General features: G+C 68.4%; 3 protein-coding genes across 3 annotated transcripts in view; 1 reads left to right on the top strand and 2 right to left on the bottom strand.

Annotated features, from left to right (window-relative positions):
• The window catches only part of TRIM11 (tripartite motif containing 11), a 9200-nt gene extending 6781 nt beyond the window's left edge, over window positions 1–2419 (top strand). The window contains exon 6 of the mRNA XM_012778570.3: window positions 797–2419. Within this exon, the coding sequence (XP_012634024.1) occupies window positions 797–1344 (548 nt within the window). The 3' untranslated portion in view covers window positions 1345–2419. The remainder of the gene's footprint in view (window positions 1–796) is intronic.
• Window positions 2255–23632, bottom strand: LOC109731350 (obscurin-like). Its single transcript, XM_076009397.1, has 35 exons — window positions 23501–23632; window positions 23105–23189; window positions 22644–22919; window positions 21878–22072; window positions 20656–20730; window positions 20067–20256; window positions 19612–19730; window positions 19083–19195; window positions 18665–18929; window positions 18405–18483; window positions 18130–18330; window positions 17505–17565; window positions 17024–17101; window positions 16569–16741; window positions 16336–16362; window positions 15686–15838; window positions 15562–15607; window positions 15090–15167; window positions 12886–14833; window positions 12284–12364; window positions 11879–11989; window positions 11600–11767; window positions 10654–10776; window positions 10327–10497; window positions 9755–9839; window positions 9406–9645; window positions 9090–9313; window positions 8862–8937; window positions 8575–8724; window positions 8063–8231; window positions 7537–7765; window positions 5923–5996; window positions 5507–5731; window positions 3198–3299; window positions 2255–2368 (listed from the first exon to the last, which is right to left on the bottom strand). The coding sequence occupies exons 1-35, from the start codon at window positions 23630–23632 to the stop codon at window positions 2255–2257; spliced, it is 6636 nt and encodes a 2211-aa protein (XP_075865512.1).
• OBSCN (obscurin, cytoskeletal calmodulin and titin-interacting RhoGEF) overlaps window positions 23226–24803 on the bottom strand; it is a 116762-nt gene continuing 115184 nt past the window's right edge. Inside the window, exon 85 of the mRNA XM_076009578.1 lies at window positions 23226–24803. Within this exon, the coding sequence (XP_075865693.1) occupies window positions 23672–24803 (1132 nt within the window). The 3' untranslated portion in view covers window positions 23226–23671.

Below are 24803 nucleotides of genomic sequence, written 5' to 3'. Positions count from 1 at the left end.
AGTAGAATGAAGAATAAATAAAGGCTAGAGCTCAGGAACGGCCGAGTGGGAGGCTCGCAGGTCCGAGAGTTGGGAGGAGCAGGATCTCCGGCGTGGGCACCGCCCGGCGTCCCCGAGCCCGCCCTGGCCACGTTCTCGCGGAGGCTCCGTCACCTGGGTGGGTTGGTCGCGTCCTCGGTCGTTGGTGACGGGCAGAGTCTCGAGCACGAGGCCCGCCTTCCTGTGCCCAGCCCTTCCCGAAGATGTCTGGGGTCCCCGGCTGAGTCACCGCAGTAGGGAAGACTCGAGAGTCCTCGGGTTTGGGGAGCTCTATACCAGGGCCAGGACAGAAGCCAAACGTGCTTGTCACTGCCCCAGTCGTCCGGGCTCTTGCCGACAGGTCTCAGGTGTGCGTAGGACCCGCACGCGGCCCCAGAGGGGACAGATCAGGGGTCCCGTAGTGGGCGGGCTGCCCCAGCCACCCCTTCCCACTCCCGAGACCGGGTCTCCGTGCCGCCCAGGGGCCGACGGGGCCCAGGGAAGCCCAGTGAGAAAGTCGGTCCAGCACTCGGACTTCATTTGGGGTCGGAAGGAAGTAGAAAACAAAACCAGGATTTCCTCCTGTCACTCAACGGTCACACGTGGACCGATTTCTAGAAGGTTCTGAATTGTAGCTAGAAGTGGTTAGGTGATGTTTGGGGGCCCAGGCGGGGGGAGAAGTCCGTGTGGGGACAGTGGGGGTGGAGGAGCCTCGCATGCAGCCTCTCAGGCGGGCGGCCGCCGTGCCTGGGTGACCTGTCTTGGCCTCTGTCCGCAGGGGACGTGACCCTGGACCCGGACACCGCCAACCCCGAGCTGGTGCTGTCGGAGGACCGGCGCAGCGTGCAGCGGGGCGACCTGCGCCAGGCCCTGCCCGACAGCCCTGAGCGCTTCGACCCCGGCCCCTGCGTGCTGGGCCAGGAGCGCTTCAGCTCGGGCCGCCACTACTGGGAGGTGGAGGTGGGGGACCGCAGCAGCTGGGCCCTGGGCGTGTGCAGGGAGGACGCCAACAGGAAGGAGCAGGGCGAGCTGTCGGCCAGCAACGGCTTCTGGATCCTGGTCTTCCTGGGCAGCTACTACAACTGCCCCGAGCGGGCCTTTGCGCCGCTGCGCGAGCCCCCCAGGCGCGTGGGCGTCTTCCTGGACTACGAGGCGGGACACCTGTCCTTCTACAGCGCCACGGATGGGTCGCTGCTCTTCGTCTTCCCCGAGACCCCCTTCTCGGGGGCGCTTCGGCCCCTCTTCTCGCCCCTGTCCAGCAGCCCAATCCCCATGACCATCTGCCGGCCCAAGGCGGGGCCCGGGGACGCCCTGGCTCCCCTGTGACCGGGACCCCGGGGTGGCCCCTTCGTCGCTCTCGCCCCTCCTGGCTTCCGGCTGTTCTGGGCACTTGGCGGGCGTGGGAGGGGGGAGCGCGACCTTTGAGCCACGCGGGGAACCCGCGGTGCCTTTGTGAACATGCGTGAGAACCCGCATGCCCGCGCTCCGGGGGGCTGGGTCCCCCACAAGCCGCCAGGTGCCACCTGGCACCAACCGAAGCCCCGGGCCCTGTGGCCTCAGCGGCTCTGGCTTCTGGTTCCAGGAGCTCTGCCGGCCCCGCGGCCCGGGCTGGTGGCCCTCGCGGTCTCAGGCCAGGGCCTGGCGGGCCCAGGAGTCTCCTGTCCCCGCCTCCGTGAGCGTGCTGGGGCGGCCTCGGGGGACGGGGACGGGCAAGAGCCCGGCACCACTCTGGGCGCGGTCACGCCAGGAGAGCTGGGGGACAGCAGTCGGTCTTGGGGAAGGATCCTGAGTAGAGGCCCTTCCGGAAACTGCCCCTGCAGAGACTGGGATCAGGCAGGTCGTGGGGCCGGAGGTCAGTGTAGGGCTCAGAAATGCCCCTCAGACCGCCGCTGCGTCTCTGAAGCCTCTTCTGGCTGGTTTTGTGCTTGCAAAGCCTCCGTCCTGGCCTCGGTGGTCGCCCCCAGGAGCCCAGGCTCGGCCCTGCTGGAGGCCGTGCACACCCCACGGGAGCCCGCGCGCCGCCGGCCGCTGCCTCGCCGTCCCCACGCCGTGGCAGGAGCCAGGGTCTCCGAGAGCCCGAAGCGTACGGGACCAGGAGTCGGCGCTTGTGCTGAGGTTCGGGGTTTCTTCGCCCTTGTCAAGAAGTTCCCGTCTTGGTGCCCCTGTCCTACTCATTGGAAGGACAGCGTTGCCATGGCGAGCAAACCTTAGCCTGGTCTGTGACCTGCTGCTCGCCCTAGCGGCGGGTGCTCTGACGCTCCAGGCCCGACCGGCAGCCGCTCTCCGCAGGGACGCAGTGGGGCCGCGCGCCCCCGTGCGCTTTGCCCAGACACGTGTTCATTCCGTGAAGCTGCCAAAGGGATTTTTATTCCAGAAAACCTAATAAACATTTCCTGTGCTCCATTGTGTTCAACGAGTGCTTTCTCCTGTGGGTGCTCCTTTATTTATTTATTTTTAATTATTTTTTTGAGACAGAGTCACTGTCCTCCCGGCTAGCATGAGTGCCGTGGCGTCAGCCTAGCTCACAGCAACCTCAAACTCCTGGGCTCTAGCGATCCTCCTGCCTCAGCCTCCCGAGTAGCTGGACTGCAGGCATGCGCCACCATGCCCGGCTAATTTTTTTCTATGTATTTTTAGTTGGCCAATTAATTTCTTCCTTTTTTTTTTTTTTTTTTAGTAGAGATGGGCTCTCGCTTTTTCTTACTCCTGAGCCATCTGCCCGCCTCGGCCTCCCAGAGTGCTAGGCTTACAGGCGTGTGCCACCGCGCCCGGTCGTTTATTTAACCATTCTCTCATTATTGTACTTCTCTGGGGGCCGGGGAGGGTGTCACGTGTCAAACTGCCTTGAACAAAGCCAGTTGTTGGAATGATGGGCGTAAGGAGAACGTTCTGCACGGAGCCCTGCGTTTCGCCCACGCGCGAGGACGGTGAGGACTGCCGCAGCCCGTGCCGGCCGCGGGCGCCTCAGCAGAGCTTGCGAGAGCAGCGGGCTCGCGGCTGTGGCGGCCGCGCTCTGACGTCTGCTCCCCTCAGTTCCCCGCGGTGGGGAGGCGGCCCCAACACACGGGGAGCTGGTCACACCCTACGTGTGTCCTGTGCTCGCAGCAGGCGAGCCCCTCCTCCCGCAACGGACTGCATGTTCCGTCCCCCCTGAAAAATCCGTGTGTTGAGACCCTCACCCCCAATCGGTGGCGGCAGGAGGTGGGGCTCTGGGGAGGGAGACCATTAGGTCGTACAGGTGGCAGCTTCAGGACGGGGTCAGTGCCCTTAGCAGTGGGCCCCTGTGGGGCACGGTGGCAACGCCATTCCAAGATGGCGCCCGCTTCCTGGTCAAACCCTGCTGTTAGTCTGACAAACAAGTGCTCAGCGCATGTGCAGAGTTTGTCTCCTCCCTTCCAAGTGCCTTATCCAATCAGACAATGCCCAGTGTACTTACTGCCTTTATAAGCAGCCGCCGAGAACGCCTTGGCGTCTTCCGCATGTAACCAGCAAAGCAATCCCCATTAAAGCGCTGTCAGAAGAACTCCGGTTGCCGCGTCTTCCTTGCTGGCGAGGCGGGCGCGACAAGTGGTGCCGAAACCCGGGAACCGAAACAACTTTGAGGCACAAGTGGTGCCGAAACCCGGGAGCCGAAACAACTTTAAGGCACCAGCGGAAGACGACCTCGATAGAGGAGAGTTCAGAACTGACGCGTGGGACGGAACCGAATTCGGACCTTTGCTGACCAAGGTAGACTGTTATTGAGAGCCCGTGAGTTCCCTGCTTTCGTTACAGGCAGGGCAAAAGGTGCTCTTTGACCATCAAGACAGTACTTCAGAGTCAGACAAGAAAGAAGACCAAGGCAGGAGCCAGAGCCAGAGCGCCAGGAGAAAAGGGAGAGAAAGAAGAAAAGGGAGAAAAGAGAGAGAAAGAAGAGAAGGGAGAGAAAGAAGAGAAGGGAGAGAAAGAAGAAAAGGGAGAGAAAGAAATGTAAAGGTACCAAAAATAAAAATGACAAAGGAAAGGACAGGACAGAAGACAGAGGAGATGCCTGCTTGACTACTGATACATTCCTGTTCCTGTTGAAGCTCCTAGCTCTATGACTCTGTTTAGATCTCGCAGAGATTTCGGGATCACAGCTGCGATTCATACTGCTCAGGCTCTCAACAATCTATCTGCTGGAGTAGCCACAGCCCTCGACACTCAAGCCACTCTGAATGCCCATGTGAAGGGTGGGATTATGCTTCTGAATCAGCGAGTGGATTTAGTACAGGACCAGGTGGACACTCTTTGGCAGTTTGTGCAGCTGGGTTGTGAGTGGAGAATGACCGGCCTCTGTGTCACTTCTGTGCTCTATGAGAACTTTACCTTTGCCGCTAATCTTTCTAGACAGCTGTCTAGGCATCTAACAGGCAACTGGTCTGCACAGTTTGATTCCTCACTCAGAGACCTGAGACTGGCCATCGTGCACGTGAACTCCACTCGTGTGGATCTGAGCCTTGCCACAGGACTGACAGCATGGATTCAACAAGCCACCCATCATCTGAAGGAATGGTCCGGTCTTGCAGCCGTGGCCGTTTTGCTGATCGTTGCGGCTGTTGGTGGACTGTGGTGCATCTGTAGGCTGCAGGCCCAGAGACGGAGGGACCATGTGGTATTGGCACAGGCATTTGCTGCGCTTGAACTGGGACAGTCTACACAGGTGTGGTTGACCATGCTTAAGGGTTAGCCTAGGTTTGGGTTGCACCCGCTCCTACCCCCAGGCATTTGGCAGACATGGCCTTTGCACTCTGAGGGATTTCTCCCATTGCACCAGAGAAGGCATGTCCCCAGTCCCACAACCAGCCTTTGCACACCTCAGAGTTTTGCTCATTGCACGAGGTAAGGTGGTTGTTGTTGGGTAAGTGAGGCTCTGCATCCTTGATCGCACTATCGAAGGACGGTGCTGAACGGTTGCTCAGTTCTCATTTAATTAATAAAATAGGGGGAGATGTGGGGCGCAGTGGCAACGCCATTCCAAGATGGCGCCTGCTTCCTGGTCAAACCCTGCTGTTAGTCTGACAAACAAGTGCTCAGCGCATGTGCAGAGTTTGTCTCCTCCCTTCCAAGTGCCTTATCCAATCAGACAATGCCCAGTGTACTTACTGCCTTTATAAGCAGCCACCGAGAACGCCTTGGCGTCTTCCGCATGTAACCAGCAAAGCAATCCCCATTAAAGCGCTGTCAGAAGAACTCCGGTTGCCGCGTCTTCCTTGCTGGCGAGGCGGGCGCGACAGGCCCCCAGGGAGCCCGGGCCCTCTCTCCACCGCCCGCGGGAGGACAGCGAGAGCCCAGGGCAGCGCCCTCCCGCGCCCGCACCCTGTCCCAAACCCCGGCTGCAGAGCCGGGAGGAACCTCTCGCGTGTGAGCCACCCGGTCCGGGGCACATGGTGGTGGCCGCAGGAGAAGCAGCTGAGGAGCTCCTGCAGGAGTGAGTGACAGGGCAAGGACACTGGGGGCCCTGCAGCACGTGCAGCCTTTCCAGGCCCCCAGAAACCCCCCAGCCCGCCGCCGTGTACTTAGCATGCCAGGGCGCCGGCCCGGAGGTTCCGCTTTCTTTCCGGGGTGGGCGCCGGGGCTGCATGCATGGGCTGTTATCCCTGAGCAGTGACGGCCTACAGCCACACACAGACCTGTGCAGGAAGGTCTGTAGCAGCTTATTTGTGACGGCCCCAAACCGGGACAGCCCGATGCCCTGTGGCGGATAAATGGTTAAACAAACCGGGGCCCATTCAAACCACGCGGTAAAAAGGAATGAGCTACTGACACAGGCAGCTATATTTGTAAATTCTCAGAGAATTGTGTCGGGCCCCCCAAAAATAAAGATAAAAAATGCTAATCCCTAAAGGTGACACGTGGAATTAGTCCATCGTAAGACGTTCTTACAATGGACACATCACACAAATGCAGCACAGACTGGCGGGCGCGGGAGACCGGAGGGTTCAGGAGTGTGGCGGGGGCTGGGGAAAGTGGGTGTGGTCGTTAAAGGCGGCAGGAGGGGTTCTTTGGAGATGGGCGTGTTCTGTCTGGACCGTGGGAATGTCAACGGGCTGGCCACTGTCGGGTGCCACAGTTTTGTGAGACGTCAGTGGTGGGGCTCAGAACACAACGCCCCGGAACACGGCGCCTCGGCGTGCCGAGTATTTCAGGTCAAAGGAAATTGAGACGGTCACTCCCTGACCTTCTCCAGCCTTTCTGGCCTCTGACCTCCCTCCCAAAAAAGCAGGTCCTGAGACCTTCATTCCGGAAGGGTCCTGCCTTATACCCAGAGGCCAAAAAGCATCTGCGCAGACAGGCTTGGCCAAGCTGCCCCCAGCTCCCGGGCACGAAGTTGTACCTTCCTGTCCAACAGCAGTTCCACACACGTGTCCACGCGGCACCACACCCGAGCACAAGGGCGGACAGCTCTCCCTCACTGTGGGCCTGCCTTTTTGAATGTGCCTGGTCCTATCGAGCTTCTATTAACCAGCTGTGCTGTGCTTGTCTCTTGTTAACCTGCCTTTGTTTTCAGGGTGCCAGCCACGAACCCCGCAGGGGGCCAGGAAGAGATACCACTTCTCACCCACGCCAGCGTCATGGGAAAACAAATATGCCGTGTGTGGGCCACTAGTGCTGGGTTGCGTGGCGGTGAGTTGACTCTCGCGAGACAGCAAAGCAGGAGGGAGGCAAAATCGGTGTTTGGGCACAGCAGGGCTGAGGCAGCCAGTGCAATTTTGATTTTTTTGTTTTTTTGTGTTTTTTTTTTTTTTGAGACAGAGTCTCACTTTGCTGCCTAGGCTTAGAGTGCCATGGCATCTGCCTCACTCACAACCTCCAACTCCTGGGCTCAAGCAATCCTCCTGCCTCAGCCTCCCAAGTAGCTGGGACTACAGGCATGCGCCACCATGCCCTGCTCATTTTTTCTATATATATTAGTTGGCCAATTAATTTCTTTCTATTTATAGTAGAGACGGGGTCTCGCTCTTGCTCAGGCTGGTTTCGAACTCCTGACCTCAAGCCATCCACCCGCCTCGGCCTCCCAGAGTGCTAGGATTACAGGCATGAGCCACCGCGCCCGGCCCGCCAGTGCAATTTTGAGGATGTCTGGTTCATAATTCAACCTGGCTCAGTAACCCCCATGGGACCCGGGCTCTGTTTGGGTGGCGTGAAGGGGCGTTCACGGAAGCAGGGACTGGCTCCGGGCTGGATGTTGCGGAGAGTGGGAATGACTCCATGATGCGGGGTCCACAATAGTGACTCATTTTAGCCAAGAAGAGGACGGGTTTGGCCTGGTTGCCATCTGTGCTTTGACACAGGTTTCAGCTGGGCTGACTTTGTCTCTCAGACAGGGGACCTCTCTGAGGCGGGGGTCCTGCTGAAGGGCGTGTGTCTAAGGGCAGAGGGGCCTCCCACCAGCTTCCGGATGCCCTGGGCAGCACTCCTGCCTGGAACCTCCTTCCTCACATCAAAGGAAACACAAGAGGAAGAACCTAAGTCCGGTCTGTCAAGGCCGCAGGACACCTAGGCGACAGCTCTTGGCAAGGGGTCGGGCAGCAGGGCCCGGCCGGAGCACAGGCCCTTGACGACACTTTCGGAGGTGGCTTGTCCCAGGGGTGCGCCAGCGACTCCAGACAAAGGCCTGCATGAAGACAGCGCTCCACGGTCCGCGCTTGTCCCAGGACTTTTGCTGGAGCGCGGTCTGGAGGAGACAGGCTCTGGGGACCCGCGCGCCCTGGCGGGAGAAGGCGAGCTACAGGCGGGAGCCGGTGCGCGAGCAGAGGCCTCCGGGTTGGAATAAATGCGCGCGGGAGCCGGAGTGCCGGACGCCCTGGAGACGCCCCTCGACTGCGCCTTGCATGGGGCACGCTGGCCAGGACGGGGAAGGGCCGCCTGGACGGCCCCCCAGATATGGGGCAGGGGACAGGGCCCTCATCCGCCTCCCCCACAGCGAATCGCGCAAGGAAACAGGAGACCCCGGCTGGTTTTGCGGTTTTATTGGCGCGTCCGTGCCGCACCGCGGCGCGCCGGCCGGCGGGGCTCAGCGCACCTGGGCCAGGTTGTGCTTCTTGTACAGCAGCGCCCGCCTCTTCTCGCGCTCGCGCACGAAGGCGCGCAGCCGCGCGGTGGGGAAGGTCACGGGCGCGGGCCGCGAGCCGGCCGGGCCCTCCTCGGTCAGCCACGGGCACTGCAGGCAGCTGGACGCGCAGGGCCGGCCCCTGGAGCAGAGCGCGGGTCAGCGGCCCGCGGGGCGGGGCGGGGCGGGGCACGGTGGGGGAAGGGCGGGGCAGGGGCGGGGCACGGTGGGGGAAGGGCGGGGCAGGGGCGGGGCACGGTGGGGGAAGGGCGGGGCAGGGGCGGGGCACGGTGGGGGAAGGGCGGGGCAGGGGCGGGGCACGGTGGGGGAAGGGCGGGGCGGGGCACGGTGGGGGACCGGTTGGGGAAGGGCAGGGTGGGGGACCGGTGGGGGGAAGGGCGGGGCAGGGGCGGAGCACGGTGGGGGACCGGTTGGGGAAGGGCAGGGTGGGGGACCGGTGCGGAAGGAGCGGGGCGGCGCCTCACCAGGGCTGGGCGCACAGCGTGCTGCGCAGGAAGGCCACGGCGCCCCCGGACAGCCCCGCGTAGCAGCGGCTCAGCCGGACCAGCCCCTTGCGCAGGCCTTTCTGCAGGTCGCGCGTCCACTCGCTGCTCACCGGGTACTCGGCGCTCAGCCTGCACGGGTCGGGGCGCAGGGCACTTTGAGGTTACCCTCAGATGGATGGAGTGTGGGGACTCTGAGGTCACCTGGACGGATGGGGGCGCCTGCCCTACCCCCACCAGGCCTCCCCCCAGACACTAGGAGGACTCACATGATGAAGGCCGTCACACCTATGGCCCAGATGTCTGTCTGCGGAACAGCCCCCTGGCCCTCCAGGAGCTCTGGAGCTGCGGAGAGGCACAGGTGGAGGACACAGGTGTGTGGGTGCAGGTGCGAGGCCAGGTGGTTTGCAGTGGAGCTGGGAGGGGAGGGCAGGCCCGGTGGACAGGGGCTTCCTCTCACCCCCCACAGGTGAAGGCCCCCGCCCCCACACACGCACCCATGGTCTCCAGGTAGTCCTTGAACCTGTCCGAGGGCAGCACCTTCTCCTGGGTGAGGCTCTGGGCGCTGCCCAGGTCCACGACCTTGAGCAGGTTGTACTCGGTGACGATCATGTTCTCGGACCGCAGGTCCAGGTGCAGGATGCGCTGCGCGTGCAGGTACTGGGCGGCGCTCAGCACCTGCCACAGGTAGTCCTTCACCTCGGACTCCGTGTAGGACGCCCTGGGGGCAGACACTGCTCAGCCGGGCGGCGACCACGCCACACACAGGGCGAGGGCTGAGACCAGCACCGGCGGCGGGAGGGGCGCCCTCACCTCTCGGCCAGGCAGGGCAGCAGCTCGGGCCCCGAGCACAGCTCCAGGACGAGCACCAGGTGCCGGGGGCTCAGGAAGGCCGCGTGCAGCTGGGCCAGGTGCGGGTGGCGCAGGCCCTTGAGGGCCTCGTATTCGCACAGCACAGCCGCCTTGTCCTCGGGCCGGTAGGGGACGATCTTGGCGGCCAGCGCCCGCCCGCTGGCCTTCTCCCGGCACTGCCGCACCACGCTGAAGCGGCCCCTGGGCGAGGGGCGCCGGTCAGTCTGGTCAGTGCCCCCCAGCCCCTAAGGCGGGACGGGTCCCAGCACCGGCCCCCACGCGCCCGCCCGCCCACCGGCCCGCCCGGCACCTCCGGATCTGGGTCTGGAAGCTGAAGGTCTGCGTGCTGGGGAGAGGCTGGGCCGGCCGCCCCCCGCCACTCTCCTCCTCGGAGGCTGTGGGTGAGAAGCAGTGAGGGGTGGAGGGCACGTCCCAGAGCCCGGGCTCTCCCCACCACCCCCATCACCCTTTCCCAGGCACCCGGACAGAGAGCCTGTTAGAGCTCCCACGGGCTCCGACCTCTCCTTCCTCGGCCACTGGGGCAGGGGCGGGGAGAAGGGGGCACAGCAGGTGGAACAAGCTGTCACACCTCACCCCTGCCTGAGCCCACAGCAGGCATTACTGATCAACCCCAGCACTCCCCCAGCAAATCCAGGGGAGGCACCACCAACACTCGGCACGCAACCGGATGGACTTGAGTGACCCCCAGCAGGTGCAGGAATGCAGGTGAGTGAAGGGGGCTGAGAAGGACCCCTGAGTGTTCAGGTCTCAAATGCTGAGCCCAGGAGCAGCCTTCTTTCTCCCAAAAGGCAGTGGACGGCTGGGGCTGTGGCCAGAAGCGGGCTCCATCCTCCCACCGCCGGCCCGCATGGGAGCGCTCACCCAGGTGGCTGGGCCCTCCCAGGAGCACCTGCTCCGAGGGGCTGCTGTAGGGGCCCATTCCCGCCTTGCTGACGCAGGCAGTGCGGAACGCGTACGCGCCGCCCCGGGACAGCTTGCCGGTGAGGTAGCAGCAGTCGAAGATGTCAGATGCCAATGTGGTCCAGCTGCCACCTGGGCCACACGGAGCATGTGAGGGCAGCGAGCCCGTCAGGGAGCTGAGGAGGAGAGACCCTTCCCCGAGCCCCCATGGGCGCAAGGCAGGCCGGGCACCTCCCCCACGTGGACCCTGGGCGGGGTGGCCACAGCCTGGGGGCAGGGCCCCTGTACCTTCCAGGCTGCACTGCACGGTGTAGGTCACGGGGCCGCAGGACTCCACGGGCTTCCAGACCAGCAGAACCCCGTCCGCACACACCTCCCCAATGTCCGGGCGCGGCGAGGACGAGGGGCGCTCTGCAGGGGCCACCCGGCGGTCAGCGCTCGGGGTCGATCCCCGCTGGGCCTGCCTCCCCCTCAGCAGCTGCCGGGGTTCCCGCCCCCCCCCTTCCTGGTCATTCCGGGGTCCAGGCCCGGCACCTCTCCCGGCGGGGACTCAGAAGGAGCCCGCCCCGCAGGGCACCCTCCCTCCCAGGCTCGGGGCCCGGCCGCAGCCCGTGGAGGGTCCCAAGCTCTGGTGGGAGGGCCGTGGCCTGCCCGCACCATCGGCCCGCAGGGTCCACAGGGTCAGGCATCAGGCGGGAGGGAGGGCCCAGAGCGAGGCCTGCAGCCCCTTCTTGACTGCCCCAGAGACACTCCCTGGGCGCTGTGTTTTGAGCTTTGGGCTCAACTTTGAGCAAGATAGGAAACAGGAAACGGCCTCCCCCGGTGGGCTGCAGGGATGGGCGCAGGAGCCTTGCGAGGAGCCAGAGCCCACCTGGCTCTCCCAGCAAACAGACAACGGCCAGGCTTCCACCTGTGGTGGAGCGGGGACAGCGGGCTCCAAGCCGTGTCTGCGTGGACAGGTGCAGGGCCTCGTGCCAGCCCAGGGCGGCCCGGCCCACCTGATCTCAGGGTCACCTTCTCAGGCCTCCTTCGGCCCTGCCTGCCGCGTGCGGCCCTGGGCCCCTGGGGAACACGGCTGTCCCAGAGACGTGCACGCCCCGGCGGTCAGTGCTCGGGCACTGATGCATTCCCCGGGCCCCGGGCGGAGGCTGTGGCTTAGACCAGGTCCCAGAGCAGGTGAGGCCTCCCGGCACCCGTGTGGCACAGAGTGGGACCCTCGGTGCGGCCCACCCACCTGCCTTCCGCAGGACGCCCGTAGTGGCCGCCGAGCCCAGCGCGTTGCTCACGCTGCACGTGTACACGCCCAGGTCCTCCGCGGCCACCACCAGGATGGTCAGCAGGTGGAAGTTCTTCAGGGTGGAAGAGATGAGCAGGCGGCTGCTGCTCTCCAGGGCGGCCCCGTCTGCAACAGCACAGCGCGGGCCTCAGTTTCCCTCGGGCAGCGACAGCACCCCAGGAGCCTGCGGTGACCGCTGCTTCCTCCTGGCCCCCAGCCCCCAGGACAGCTTCTCACCTTTGCTCCAGGTGGCCTGGGCGGCCGGCTGGGCCGATACCTGGCAGGCCAGCGTCACCGACTGGCCCAAGACCACAGTCTCATCCGAGAGCTCCCGTAGGAACAATGGCGCTGGAGAGAGAGCACCGTGAGCCATCGGGGTGACTTCCAGGCCCCAGAGCTCGGCCGGGACCCACGGTGGGGATGCTGGGAGAAGCCCCACCCACGTCTGCCTGGGACATCTTCTAAACCACTGCCTCCTCCAGGAAGCCCCCCAAGACTGTTCAGCCTGCCATGCACATTGGAGCCCCTCACCTGGGCTCGAGCCCCTGGAGACCTAGCTTGGCCCTCACCCGTCTGGGCACCATGGCGGGTGGAGGCAGAACCCTGGGAGGCTGGGAACCTCTGTCGTCGTGGGCCACTCACCTCGGTCCCTGCTCTTCAGACCCAAGAGCCCAAAAGAAGCGAGGCCTGGCTTCTTCCTGGGGGGCCCCTCCTTTTCCAGACCTGCAGGAGGAAGAGGCCCCAGGGAGGTCACAGCTGGGAGGCCTGGCCGCTCTGGGCAGCACCTGTCGCCTCCCGCTGCAAAGACCCCAAACAGCCGCCCACCGCCCACTGCCCGGACTTGCAGGTCACAAGGGCAGGGCCGGGACCCCAGGGGGCTTTGCAGGGAGCTGGAAAAAAACACATGGCACAGGCCACCCCATCCCTGTCCCCTGGCCCAGGGCCGGGCAGGGTCTGCTGTCGGGGAAGGTTTAGGGTCAGACAGGGTCTGGGGTCAGGAAGGACTCGGGGTCAGGGAGGACTGAGGATTGGGAGGACCTGGCCCCGTCAGATTCGGGCCCCAGGCTGCACCCCCGCAGCGGGCTCCATGGCCCCTCCAGGTGCGCTGGGTCCTGCAGTGGGGTTCTAGGGGCCCTGTGGGAAGGGGCGTCGGGCTGTAGAGGTCATCCCGGGACTCGCCCTGTGGCCCGTGACGGGGCCCAGGAAGGGGGGCTTCCCGCTGTCACCCAGGGGGGAGGGGTCACCTTCAGGCCTGCCCTTCAGGATCCTTGAGATGTGGGCCACGGAGGCCTTCACCCTCTGCCGCAGCCCCAGCTCGGCCGGCTCGTCCAGCGGCAGGTACGTCCCCGGGAAGTGGAGGAGACCGCGGGTGGGGGAGGACCACTTGCGCTTCCTGCCTGCGGCAGCCCGGACCTCCATGTCCTCCGGCTCCTCTATGATCTGCAGGCCCGTGGGGGGGCCCGGCTCGCCCGGCCAAGGCCATGCGGCCTCTGGGAACTCCGCCAGCCCCACCCCGGCCTCTTCCCCGGGCGAGGGCGGCTCCTGCTGCAGGGGCCGGGGCACCCTCCTGAAGATCATGAACTCGAAGGGCAGGTACTTGATGTCGTACAGGTCCGAGAGGTTGAGGTAGGCGGGGTCCACCTCGGAGATGTCCAGGGAGATGGTGTCGGCCGCCTCCGCGTCGCCGGACAGGTCCCGGATCTGCACCAGCGACACCTCCCCGCTGTCCTCCCACACCGCCAGCTCCGGGGAGGCCCGGGAGGGAGGCCCGCTGGCCTTGCGCACGGGCTCTGCGTCGGCCTGGGGCGGTGGCGGGCTCTCAGCCCCGGCCTCGTCCTGGTCCTCTGAGGACTGGGACTCGGCCCAGGCCATCCGGGCCCACATGGGGCCCTGGCCCAGCATGCCGCCCGCGTCCCCTCCGAAGGCGAAGGTGCCATAGCCCGACACGCCCTTGTAACCCCCGCGCTGCTCCAGGGAGAACTTGCGCGTGGTCGCCTGCTCCTGGGGCCGCTGCAGGCTGGGCGTGGGGGGCGTGGAGTCCGGCAGGTCCGCGGGCTCCTGGGCGTCCGGAGAGGGGCCGGGCTGCGCGTCCGGCTGCGAGGCCGGCCCCCGGGGACCGCAGGGGCTGGGCTTCGGCCACGCGGGAAGAGAGAGCTCGTCCAGCCCTGCCTTGGAGTCGGGCAGGGGGCTTGCTGGGGACGGGGGCGCCAGGGGCTCTCCCGGGAAGAGGCCCGGGGGAGCCAGGGCCCCCGGGCAGCGTCCTGGAGGGAAGGAGCCAGGCGGCTGTGGGGTGACCGCGGGCGGCAAGCCGCAGCCCTCCTGGGGGGCAGAGCTCCACTCGGGGTGACTGGAGGGGCTGTCCTGGGACACCCCGGCTAGCTGAGCAGAGCCTGACTCGCTGCTAGCAGATGCAAAGAGCTGGGGCCCCCGCAGGGCCCCCTCGGGATGCCTCGTGTCCCTGGCAGAGCCCCCGCTGGCCACCCCCGCGGGGGCTGGGGGCGGGCACTGGCCCTGGGGGCAGGCCCCTGCGGAGGGGCTGGCGGTGCGCGGCGGGTCGTGGTCCGGGGGGCGGCAGCCGGGGCCGCCCTGGGCGCCTGAGCCGGGCGGCTGCAGGGCGGTCTCGGGGGGCGGGGCGCGGGCGGTGGGGGCGGCCGGCTCCTCCCCCGCCGCCTCCTCCAGCGCGCGGTGCTCCAGCAGCGGCTCGCGCAGGCCGGGCAGCGCCCCCGCGAAGTAGCCGCCCTTGAGCAGGTGCCGCCGCCGCGCCGGGTGCCGCCTGCCCCCCGCGGCCGCAGCGCCGGGCCCCGCGTCGCCGCCCGCCTGCTGCTGGTAGAACAGGCTGCGGATGACGCTGTGCCGGGGCACGCAGCCCGGGGCGCCCTGCGGCGACGCGGGAGGGGCGGCGGGGGCGGCGGGGGGCGCGCAGGCCTCCTCCTCGGGCAGGCTGGCCGAGGGCCGCAGGAAGCCGCGGGGGTGCAGCAGCGGCGAGTGGGCCACCGGGGAGGGCGGCAGCGACTTGGCCCGGGCGAAGGGCGCGAGCTCGCTGTCCGAGGACGAGGAGCTGGAGGAGCTGCTGGCGTCCGCGTCCGCGCGCAGGTGCCGCGCCACCCCCAGGGAGGGGCTGTCGGGCGGGCCCCGCAGCAGCTCGGGGATGGAGCGCATCACCAGGATGGACTTGTAGCTCATCAGCGAGCGCTGGGCGGCGGGGGGACGGAGGTGCGTCAGGGGGGCCTGGCCGGCCAGGCAGGGGCTGCCCACAGGGGAGACCCCGGGGCTGTCACTCCCCCCTGCTAGGCCCCCGCGATACACTCCCTCCTCACTCCGCACTCAAAGGAGCCTGGACCCGTCTCCCTGCACTCCCAGCCGGGTCTGGAGCACAGCCAGCCCTCTGGGCCTCAGTTTCCCCTTCCCTGGCCTCCCGCGCCCCCTCCTAGAGGCGGGCACAGCTCACCTGCCAGCGACTGCGGGCCAGGAGGAACTTGAGCTGCTTGGTGTTGATGAAGTGGGCCTGGTCCGCCGGCACGGACTTCTGGGGGCGGGAGGGGGCGGCCACGTTGGGGGGAGACCCTGGGGAGCCCCCCCATGATGGAGGCCTCGCTGGACCAGCCCCAGCCCTGAGATCTCGGTGGGTCCAAGAAGCACAGCCCTCACCCCAGATGCCTCGGTGGGGCTGGTCAAAGGCCAGAGGTCAGAGGTGATGATGACTCCCTGCCTCCTCTGGCGGGGGAGGGGGTAAGTGGGGCAATGAAACGCTGTCCTGGCCTGGGGGTCCCAGGGCCCCCTTGCCAATCTGCAGAGACAATTGTCCTCTGGGCTGGGGGATAACAGGCCAGCCCCCATGGTCCAGGCAGGCCCCTGCCCTGCCTGGCCTCAGTTTCCCTCTCTGAACAGCATGGGGTTGTGCCCGAGCTGGGCCAACTCACCAGGAACCAGGAGTGGGCCAGGCACTGGGCGGCGCTGGGCCGGTCCCTGTGGGGGAGGACGGTGGGGTCAGGGGTCGGCTGGCCCCGGGTGGGGCGGGTGGGGGAGGGGCGGGCGAGCACGCACCCCGGGGCCCGCTGTAGCGTGGCCCTGATGAAGTCCTTGGCGTCCTCGCTGAGGTGGGCGGCCACAGGGCTGCTCCACGACACCCGCCCCTCCAGAACGTTCAGGAGGGTGGCACGGTCACTCTCGCCCGCGAAGGGGGAGGAGCAGGTCAGGCTGAAAGCAGGGGGGGAGGGCCCGGCCCTGAGGAGGCCCCGACAGGGACAGGCTCCCCACCTTCTCCCATCCAGCCCCAGAGCCACTGGCCCCAGGGGTGTGGGCTCAGCTTGGAGCAGGGACGGGCCAAGCCTGGGGTGGGGACCCGGGCTGGGGCTGGGGCTGGGGCTGGGGTCAAGGGTCAGCCTGCAGAGGAGATGCCAGGCTCAGTCTACACCGCCAGCACCCTGGGGGCAGTGGCAGGGGTTACAAGTGGCCCCTGGACACCCCCTGGGGGGGCCTTGTGACCTGGCGCGGCGCCCCTGGTGACAGGTGCTTGTGAGACACCCCAGGCAGGACCTCTTATCATCGGGGTTGGCCAGCCGCCTGTTCCCAAGATAGCGCCCCTCACCCACCTCTGCTCTGGGGCTGACCCCGGTGCACGTGGCCTCCCTGGGCCCACGGGCGGGGCTGGGGTGGGCTTTGGAGGAGGCGCTGGCGGGCAGGGCTCTGCTCACCTGAGGTAGGAGACGACACCCATGGCCCTGCAAGAGGAAGCCACACTCAGTGAGTGCCCTGGGCCAGGCCCGCAGGCAAGGGGTGTGGGGGAGCCCAGGGAGCGAGGAGGAGACCGGGGTTCAGACAGGCCCCCCTGGCCGGCCCCAGGGTGGAGGAGGGGCTGGGCCCAGCTGGCTCAGGGAAAGGCCTCCCTGGGAACCCACCGCCCGGCTGCCCGCCCCCCCCAACTCACCAGATGTCGGAGGCCTCGCTCACGGGGCTCTGCTCAATGATCTCGGGGGACACGAACTCGGGGGAGCCGTACTGGCTGTACTGCGGCTCTGCCGGGGTGATGGTTTGGGCGAAGCCAAAGTCGCAGATTTTAATGTCGTCCCGGGCGGGGTGCACCATCAGGATGTTGGGAGGCTGCCGGGCAGAGTCGGGGAGTGGGTGATGGCTGTGCACGGAGGGAGGTGACTCCTGGGGCAGCCAGGCCTTGGCGGGGACACCCAGGGCCTGTGGGGCCAGCGTGGGGTACACCGGGCAGGTTTGGGGACCTGCACCCCAGCCAGAGGGGCTGCTGGGAAGTAGTGAGCTCCCTCTCCCTGGAGGCAAGCAAGTGCTGTCAGGCGGCTGGGCTCAGCAGGCCGTCACCCTCCCAGCTGACCAGGCCCCGAGCTCTGGGGACAGGGGCTGGGGCGGGGGTACCTTTATGTCCAGGTGGAGGACGCCGTGGCTGTGCAGGTAGTGCAGCGCCTCCACCAGCTGCTGGATGTAGACCTTCACCTGCGGCAACCGTGGTGCTCAGGCCAGAGGCCCCAGCCGGCCCCCAGGGCCTCCCGCACCCGGGACCAACCCCCAGGTGCCCTGCAAAGCCCTCCCGAGCCCTGTGCGCCCTGAAGCCGAGACTCCACAGTGGTGGGGAGGGTGTGGGTGGGTGATGGGTGGGAGGAGGGCAGGGAGGACTGGCCCAATTGACCAGGTGGGGTCGTCGGGGCCGGGAACAGGTAAGGCCAGGGTGGGGGTGAGGTTGAGGGCCAGACTGGGGGCCGAGACAACCCTGGGGAGCCACAGGAGGTCCCTGAGCCAGGGAGGCTGTGCCCGGGGCGTGTCCAGGGGACAGGTGGGCAGGGGTCTGAGCCAGGCGTGCAGCGTGGGTAGGGGGGTGGCGGGCGGGCAGTGCGGTCACCTCGGCCTCCGTCACCACACTCTTCTTAAACAGCCGGTCCAGCAGCTCCTCAGAGCAGCACCTGGGCTCCCGTCAAGGAAAAGCAGCCCTGGGGGTCTGGAACCCCCCCGGCCCCCCACGCTGGCAATGAGGCAGCCAGGACTGAGAGTGCGTCTGGTCACCGGGGGCGGGGGTGGGCCAGGGACCCCTCTGGACCCAAGACGGCACCCAGCCTCTCTGCACAGAGCCCGCCCCCCGCACCCCTGCTCAGGGAGGAGGACGCCGACTCGGGCTGGTGGGGGTGCACCGAGATCCCCCCAAGACCCCAAGACAGGGCCGGCCCGGGCAGGCAGCTCCTCTCCTGCCTCCAAGGGGCCACCTGCAGAGTGGGAGGGGACCTCCAGCCGTGCCCACTGAGGACCTCCCAGACCCTCGGGACCCGCTCAGTCACCAGCACCGCCGGTGACCCCAGTCGACGCCCGTGGAACAGAAGGCCCAGTCCCCGACCCACACTGCCCCAGCTGCAAGCAGGAGCCGCTTGTTACGCAGCACAAACGCGAGGAGCCACGCCCACAGCCGTCACCGCGACCCGGCCGGTCCCCTCCTCGGACCGGCCCCCACCCAGCGGGGCAGGACGAGGGGATACAGCTCTAAGACAAGAATGAGGGTCTTCCGGGTCTCGAACTGGTCCAGCAGCCCGGTGACGAGCGGGTGGCTCAGGGTGGCCAGGACGTCTCGCTCCCGGCAGGCCTGGGCCCGCGTGCTGCTCCTCACCGGGATGAACTTGGCGGCGCAGCAGACCTTGTTCCCCTTGTGCTGCACCCTTTTCACGATGCCGAACACGCCCCTGGGACGGAGGGAGGGGTTGGCGGGGCACCGTGCGCGCCATCCCGGGGGTCCCAGCGGAGGGCCGGGCAATACCTTCCGATCTCCTCCTTGACCTCGTAGAAGGAGTGCAGCCTCCTGCGCGCGCTCTGCTGCTCGGGGCCGGGCTCGCCGTCTGCGGGAGGCACGGGCGGTCTGGGCAGGGCCACCCTGGTGCGGCTGCCGATCCCACGGGCTGGCGGGAGCCACTCCCTACACGGGGCCATGAGACCACGCCCACCTGGGTGCCACCCACGGGGACAGGGGGTGCCGCGCGGGGGACAGATCGTGGGCCCGGGGAGTGTCGGCCGACTCACCCCCGTGGACCAGCAGCTCGGCCTTGCAGAGCACCTGGCCGCCGGTGTTTCGGGCCACGCAGGTGTAGACCCCAGCGTCCTGCCGGGCCACGTCCCTCAGCACCAGGCGGCACGTGGGGCCCTCCTGCTGCTGGCTGAGCCGGGCGCCGTGCGCCAGCTGGACGCCGTCCTGGGAGCACAGGGCCGGCGAGGCCACCGTCAGCCCGCCCCAGGGACCCTCACGGAGCGGGGCTTCCGACACCTGCTGTGTCCCCTCCCGTGTGGCCTAGAGGGGACGCTGGGAAATGCATGATGGGGACTGCAGGACGACAGGGACTTTACAGCCCCCCATACCCCCTCCACCCACCCACACACGCGCCTCCCTCCCCCAGCTCCCGGGCGCCACCCACCCTCCCGCACCCCACCGGGACCTTGCTACCTTGTACCAGGTCACCGTGGGCTGCGGGTTGCCCTCGATGACAGCCTCAAACTGTGCCGTGCCGCCTGCCTGGACCTGCACATCCTCGATGGTGACCTGCATGGACGGGGGCCCTGGGGGCGAAGGGGAGGGGCTGTGGGGAGGGGTCCCCAGACTGCCCAGGTGGTCGGAGACACGCCCCGGGGCAGCAGAGCCCGCCTCTCCCTCCTGAGCGCCCAGGCCTCGGATAGGTGGGAAGTGCTTCCTTCAGTCCGACCACCGTCTGTCCTGCTTTCGCCTCAGCTGGTCAAGTGGCCGGGGGACGGCCAGGCCAGGGCAGGCAGCACTCGCTAGCTGAGGCTGTCCCTCTTGGGGACCGGGTCCTATGGGTGCTTGGGGACAGGGTTCACAGCTGGTCTCCTTTGCCCGGAGAGGGTCCTGGCCCTGCCAGGGGGACACAGGGGCTGGGGCAGGGCCAGGGCACGCTGGTGGCCTCTGCAGATGTGCACGCGTCCCCCAGCCCCGGGCACGGGGCGCAGGGATCCCGTACTTGCGGTGCCGGCGTCCACGGCCCGGTACACGTATGTGGTCTGCGTGGTCTCTGTGACCACTCGGCTGTGCACGTCCCAGAGCGGCTGCCCTGTGCCCGGCCGCGCTGCGCCCTCCAGCCTGGGAGGAGACGCTAGCTGAGCCCCACCGCAGCCCCAACAGCCTCCCGCCCAGATGCGGGGCAGGAGGGGTCCCGCTGTGCCACCGCTTGGCTCGGCCGCATGGGGACAGGGTGCACAGACGGGTCCCAGCCCTGCCCCCCGTGAGAGGGGTCACCACGCCGCACCCCAGGGCTGGCTGGACAGCCCGCCCCGCTCCCAGGCTCGGACGGGGGCCGTGAGACCGGTCCCCCACGGCTGCTCACGTCCACGTGGCAGGGCTGGCGTGGCAGAGCTGAGCCCCGACGTCCCCCGGAGGGTCGCCCCCCCCCCCACGTGACCCAGCAGGTCAGGTTACCGGATGGGCACGGTCCGCTCCTGCGCGGTGGCGCCGGGGTCCGTCTCCTGCTCCCGGCCTCGGTGGGGGATGGGCGGCGGCGCCGTCCCGGGCTCAGGTGGTGGCAGGCGAGAAGCCTGGTGGGTCCCGGGGGCCGCCCCCCTGGCCAGGCCACCCACGTCGGCAGGCAGAGCCGCGGAATCTGGGGGGCCTGGGGGCAGAGTGCGGTGAGAGCCCGGCAGGGTCCTGGCCCCCAAACCAGGCTCTCAGACGCGCAGGCAGCCGCCCCACGGAGCCCAGGCCGGGCACCACCCCACGCCCGGCTGCGGCTGCGCACCCTCTGCCCCACGCGCCCTGGCCCTGCGAGCAGGTCGCTGTGTCTCAGCGCCGTGGACGCCGTGGGGCCCCAGCTTTCCCAGCACGCGAGCAATGGCGGGGGCTGGGGTGGGGGGACCCCAGAGGCCGCAGTGTGGGCCCGGCAGGGGACAGGGAAGCCCCTGGACGCACCCAGCGTGCAAGGGGAGCAGATGAGAGATGCCACGGCAACCGGTTAGAGAAGCAGGCTCGGGACGGCCCAGCCACAGCGCAGGCGGCTCAGGCACATGCCAACCTGGGGCGGGGAGGGGCCCGGCGCGGGCATCGGGGCGTGACGGGTCGGGGTGGGCTCGTGCTCGCTCCGCGGCAGCTGGCGGGACAAACACACGGGGCTGCAACGGGGCCGAGATGTGCCGAGTGGCACTGGGGTGGGGCGTCTGCCCAGCTTCCCGCAGGGTGCGCCCCCCGCAGCAGCGGGAGAGAGAGGGGCCAGGGCTGGCCCTCCCAGACCCCGCCCGGCCTCTGCCCCTCTGTGTGGCCCCGACTGCAGCCCTGGTCGCCACAGGGCTCTGAGGAGGAGCAGCTGCCACTTCCTGGGCCCGAAAGGGACACCATGCCCCCCCAGCCCGTGGCAGGACGCAGGGCAGACGTGTGGCCCTGTGGGGTCCTGGAGCACCGCCCACTGGAGGGAGGAGCCTGTTTGTACAGGGCCTCAGCTCCGGGCCGAGGGGGTGAGTATCTCGCCCTGCGGGGGCAGGGGCCCTGGCCTGGGGGGAGGTCGAGGCAGCAGCATGGGGACAGGGCCCTGTGGGTGTGTGAACCCTGCATGCCCATCTGTCCGTCGGCCAAACCATCTGAAACGCTGGCCTGAGCGCGTGCTCAGGGCGGTGAGCAGGATCCCACAGCAGGGGTGGCCCCCAGTGACCCCTGGGGGGCTGCAGCCCAGAGGGGCCACACAGGGCAGCCGGCGGGGGTGCATCGGGGGAGGCGGTGCAAGATGGTGGAGGGACGGGGGGTGGGACCCAGCGCTGGGGGGCTGGGAGGGTTCTCTGGGTGAAGGTGACCGGGGCAGGGGCTCTGGGAGACCCACAGAGCGGGTCTCACCACCGGGTCTGGTCTGTCTGGGGCACAGGTGCAGCCGTCTGTATCCTCTCTCTCCCCCTCTTCTTCCTCCTCCTCCCAGCCTCTCCCTCCTCCCCCTCCTCCCCCCACTTCCTGCCCCCACCAAGGGGCACAGGGCACCTGGACTGGTCATCAAAGTACAACCATGGGAGGCCCCTGGCCCCTCGCTCAGGCTGGGAAGAACCTTCCAGAACCCATCCCGCGCCTAGACGGCTGGGCCTTGCCTGGGGCCCCCAGTGCATGGAGCCATTGGGATCCCAAATTGGGGCCCAGGGGCTCGGTCAGTTCACGCTGTGGGCTGGGGACCCCCCCCCGTGACCCCTCAGGTCGGGCCGCCAAGGCTGGGGTCAGCTCCCCAAGAGGGGTCTTTGGGGTCAGCCCCCTCCGGGCCTCACCAGGTGCGTCCGGGGCTCCTGCGCCTGGGAGCTGGGGGCAGGCCTCCTGCAGAGCGGGCGGCCCCCCGGGGCCGGGCCCGGGCCCCGCGAGGTCCTCCGAGGAAGGGGCGGGTGCCTCGGGGCCGGGCGGTCTCTGCAGGACGGGCGCGACCTCCTGCTCCTGGGCGGTGGGGACGGCGGCCTCCGGGGCAGCACCTGTGGGCGAGGCAGGTGTAGCGTGGTGAGGCCCAGGTGACTGGCGCGGCCTGAGCCCGGGGAGGGCTCCAGGGACCCCTCCCGTCACTGGAGACTGCCCGGGTGTGTGGCCCGGGCTCCCCACCCCTGCCCGCTCCTCTCTCAGCAGGTGGAGGCCCCCCCGAGATCCACGCAAGTGGGGGGCTGCTGCCTCTGCCCGGAGCCCCATCCTCCCCTCGGTGCCTTCGGGGAAAGTCACCTCCTCCAGGGAGCCGCTGGGCCTGGACACCCACCGCCCCGCCCCGAGCCACAACGCCACCCTCCATCCCAGGGCTGGCCTCCCCTCAAGGCCAACTTGGGACCCCGGGTGCTGGGCTCCAGCCCCGAACCTGGGGCTCCGGCAGGCTGGTGCCAAACCGAGGGCTGGGGAGCCTCAGGGAGGCCGTCCGGGTGGCCTCAGCTGTGGGCCTCGCTGAGGACGGGCCCAGGGCCCATCTGTGCTACCTGCCCTTCCCCCCTCCCCCCCCCCCGCCTCAGCCGGGCCCAGGCCACGCAGCCCCTCCTGGGTGTACCGGCCCCCACATGGCCTCACCCGTGTGTCCCCAGCAGGTCCACCTGCTGGGCCCTCCCTTCTGCTCCTCTTCCCAGGTTTCGGGTCCCCGCCGAGGGGCTCCTTCCCTGGCACCCCGATCCTCAGGGTGGAGAGGTGGCCCCCCGGCTGCCCTCTGCAGGGTCAGGGCGGCCCCCTGCCTCCCCCAGCTCGAGGAGCTCAGCAGGACCCCTGGGCTGGCCTCGGGGCTGGCGGTCACCTGGCGTCCTGCCCCCCACAGCTGCCATAACTGTCCCACCAGGGATGACGGGGCCACCCCTAGAGGCCGAGCGCCTGAGCCCTCAGGGGTCACCACACCCCTCTCTGACCCCATGTCAGCCGCAACAACAGGCCCGAACGTACAGACCCAGGAAGGCCTGCCCGGCCCCCGGCAGGCCACAAGTGGCCACACCATGAGCCCCTGCGAGTGGGCAAGCTGCCACGGGTCACCCCGCCTGCCGCACTGGGCACCGGGTGCCGGCAGCAGCCGCCCAAGGCCCCCCAGGGCTGCACGCGGAGGGGCCCGGGCCGCCTGTGTCGCCGGAGCCACTAGCAGAGAAGTGAGAGCCACAGACAGGGTGCAGGAGCCGGTTTATTGTTGCTGTCGAGCGGGCGTCGCCCCCACAGCCCCCGTCCACCCGCGAGGGGCCGGCTGGGTCTGCAGTGCAGGGGCGCACCCTGCCCGGGTCTCAGCCCCCAGCCTGCGGGAGGGGCCAGGCGGTGCGCGGCCGGGCCAGCGGGGCCCCCAGGGGGACGGGACGGATGTCCGAGTCCACGTCTGTGTCCCGAGCCCCCAAGGCCAGTCCAGAGGGTTAAGGGTCCAGAGCCGGGGTCTCTGAGGCGCCCCTGAGCATCCCCACATTGCCTGAGACGCTGCGTCCACCCTCCCGGCGGAAGTCCCAGTGCAGCGAGGTAGCAGGGCCTGGGCGGGCGGACGGGTGGGCGGGCGGACGGGCTCCCTGCGGGTGCGGGCAACGTCCTGGGCACCCCATGTCCCCTCTCCCTGCCGGCCGGCCGGGATGGCAGCAGCTTCAAGGGCGTGTGGCCGCCTCCCGGCCGCCCGGGCGGATGTGCAGCGTGACGGTCTCGCCCACGGTCCCGAAGCCGACCGTCTGCGTGGAGAGCTCCGTGGCGAAGCTGCTCTGGCCGCTGGCCGCAGAGCGCCGGACCCGGGTGCAGAAGGACTGCGTGCGGGGGGTGGCGGCGCCGGCGGGCCCGGCCTGGGCCTCCCGCAGGAGGAAGGACGCAGCCTCGGGTCCTCGGGCTGGGAGCCCGGATGGCGGCGGCCACGGCCCCCGGGGGGGCTCAGGCCCGAAGGGGCCGGGCACGCGGCCCAGGCTGAGCAGCACGGGCCGGCCCACGGTGGGCTCCCGGATCTCCCTCTGGATCACGGAGACCTCGCAGGGCGGCTCCTCGGGGGCGCGGGGCGCGGCCGGGCCGGCACAGCCGAAGGTCTCGCCCTCCCCGGGCACGTAGTCCTCCAGGTCGGCCAGTGTCAGCGCGCGCCCGTCACGCGTGAGGACCTTGAGGGCGCGGGCCCCGAGGCCGCCGGCGTCCGGGGGCTCCTCCGGCATGACGACCGCGGCCTCCTCATCCTCGCCCTCGGCCTGCCCTCCCGGCTCCTCGAGGGGTGCCCCGGCCTCTTCCTGCAGATCGGTGCCGCCCCTGCCCGCCTCGGCCCAGCCCACGCCGCGCCCGGCGTCCACTCGAAGGACCAGGGGCTCCCCGACGCGGGCCAGGGCCGGGCCCCGCACCCCAGCCTCCGGGCCCAGCTGCTTGTTGTTGGAGTTGTTGGAGTTGGGGTCCCCGCCGGGCGGCGGGAAGGGCGGCTCCTCCCCGGCGGGAGGCGCACCCCGAGGGCCCGTCTTCTTCACCCGCACTTCGACGGTCTCCTCCACCTCCACCCACCGGGGTGGGGACCCCGCGCCCCCCGGCAGGGCCTCGGGCTCCGTCACGAACAGCGTGGGCACCGTGCGCTTCTGGCCCGGCTCTGCCTCGGGCCTGCGGGGCTGGGCGGCCCCCCGCAGGGACGGCAGGTTGGCGGCCCTCAGGCCCGGCCTGGAGGGGCTGGTGGGGCGGCGCGAAGGCGAGCGGGAGGGGGACTTGCTGGGGGAGTGCCGCCGGCTGCGGGGGCTCTTCACCACCGTGGTGATGGTCTCTTCT

Source organism: Microcebus murinus, chromosome 13 (assembly GCF_040939455.1).
Source record: "Microcebus murinus isolate Inina chromosome 13, M.murinus_Inina_mat1.0, whole genome shotgun sequence".
In the NCBI taxonomy this organism is placed as follows: Eukaryota; Metazoa; Chordata; class Mammalia; order Primates; family Cheirogaleidae; genus Microcebus; species Microcebus murinus.
This window is presented reverse-complemented; position numbering and strand designations above follow the sequence as displayed.

What these genes read in the sequence shown, in the direction of transcription:
- LOC109731350 (XM_076009397.1), bottom strand. Translation starts at nt 23,632, where the DNA reads ATGGGGTGCCCAGGACGTTGCCCGCACCCGCAGGGAGCCCGTCCGCCC. An exon ending in GACCTGCTGGGGACACACGG is followed by an intron (nt 22,073 to 22,643) that starts GTGAGGCCATGT and finishes CCTCGCCCACAG; the next exon opens with GTGCTGCCCCGGAGGCCGCC. An exon ending in GGGCGTCCTGCGGAAGGCAG is followed by an intron (nt 10,777 to 11,599) that starts GTGGGTGGGCCG and finishes TGGCCCCTGCAG; the next exon opens with AGCGCCCCTCGTCCTCGCCG.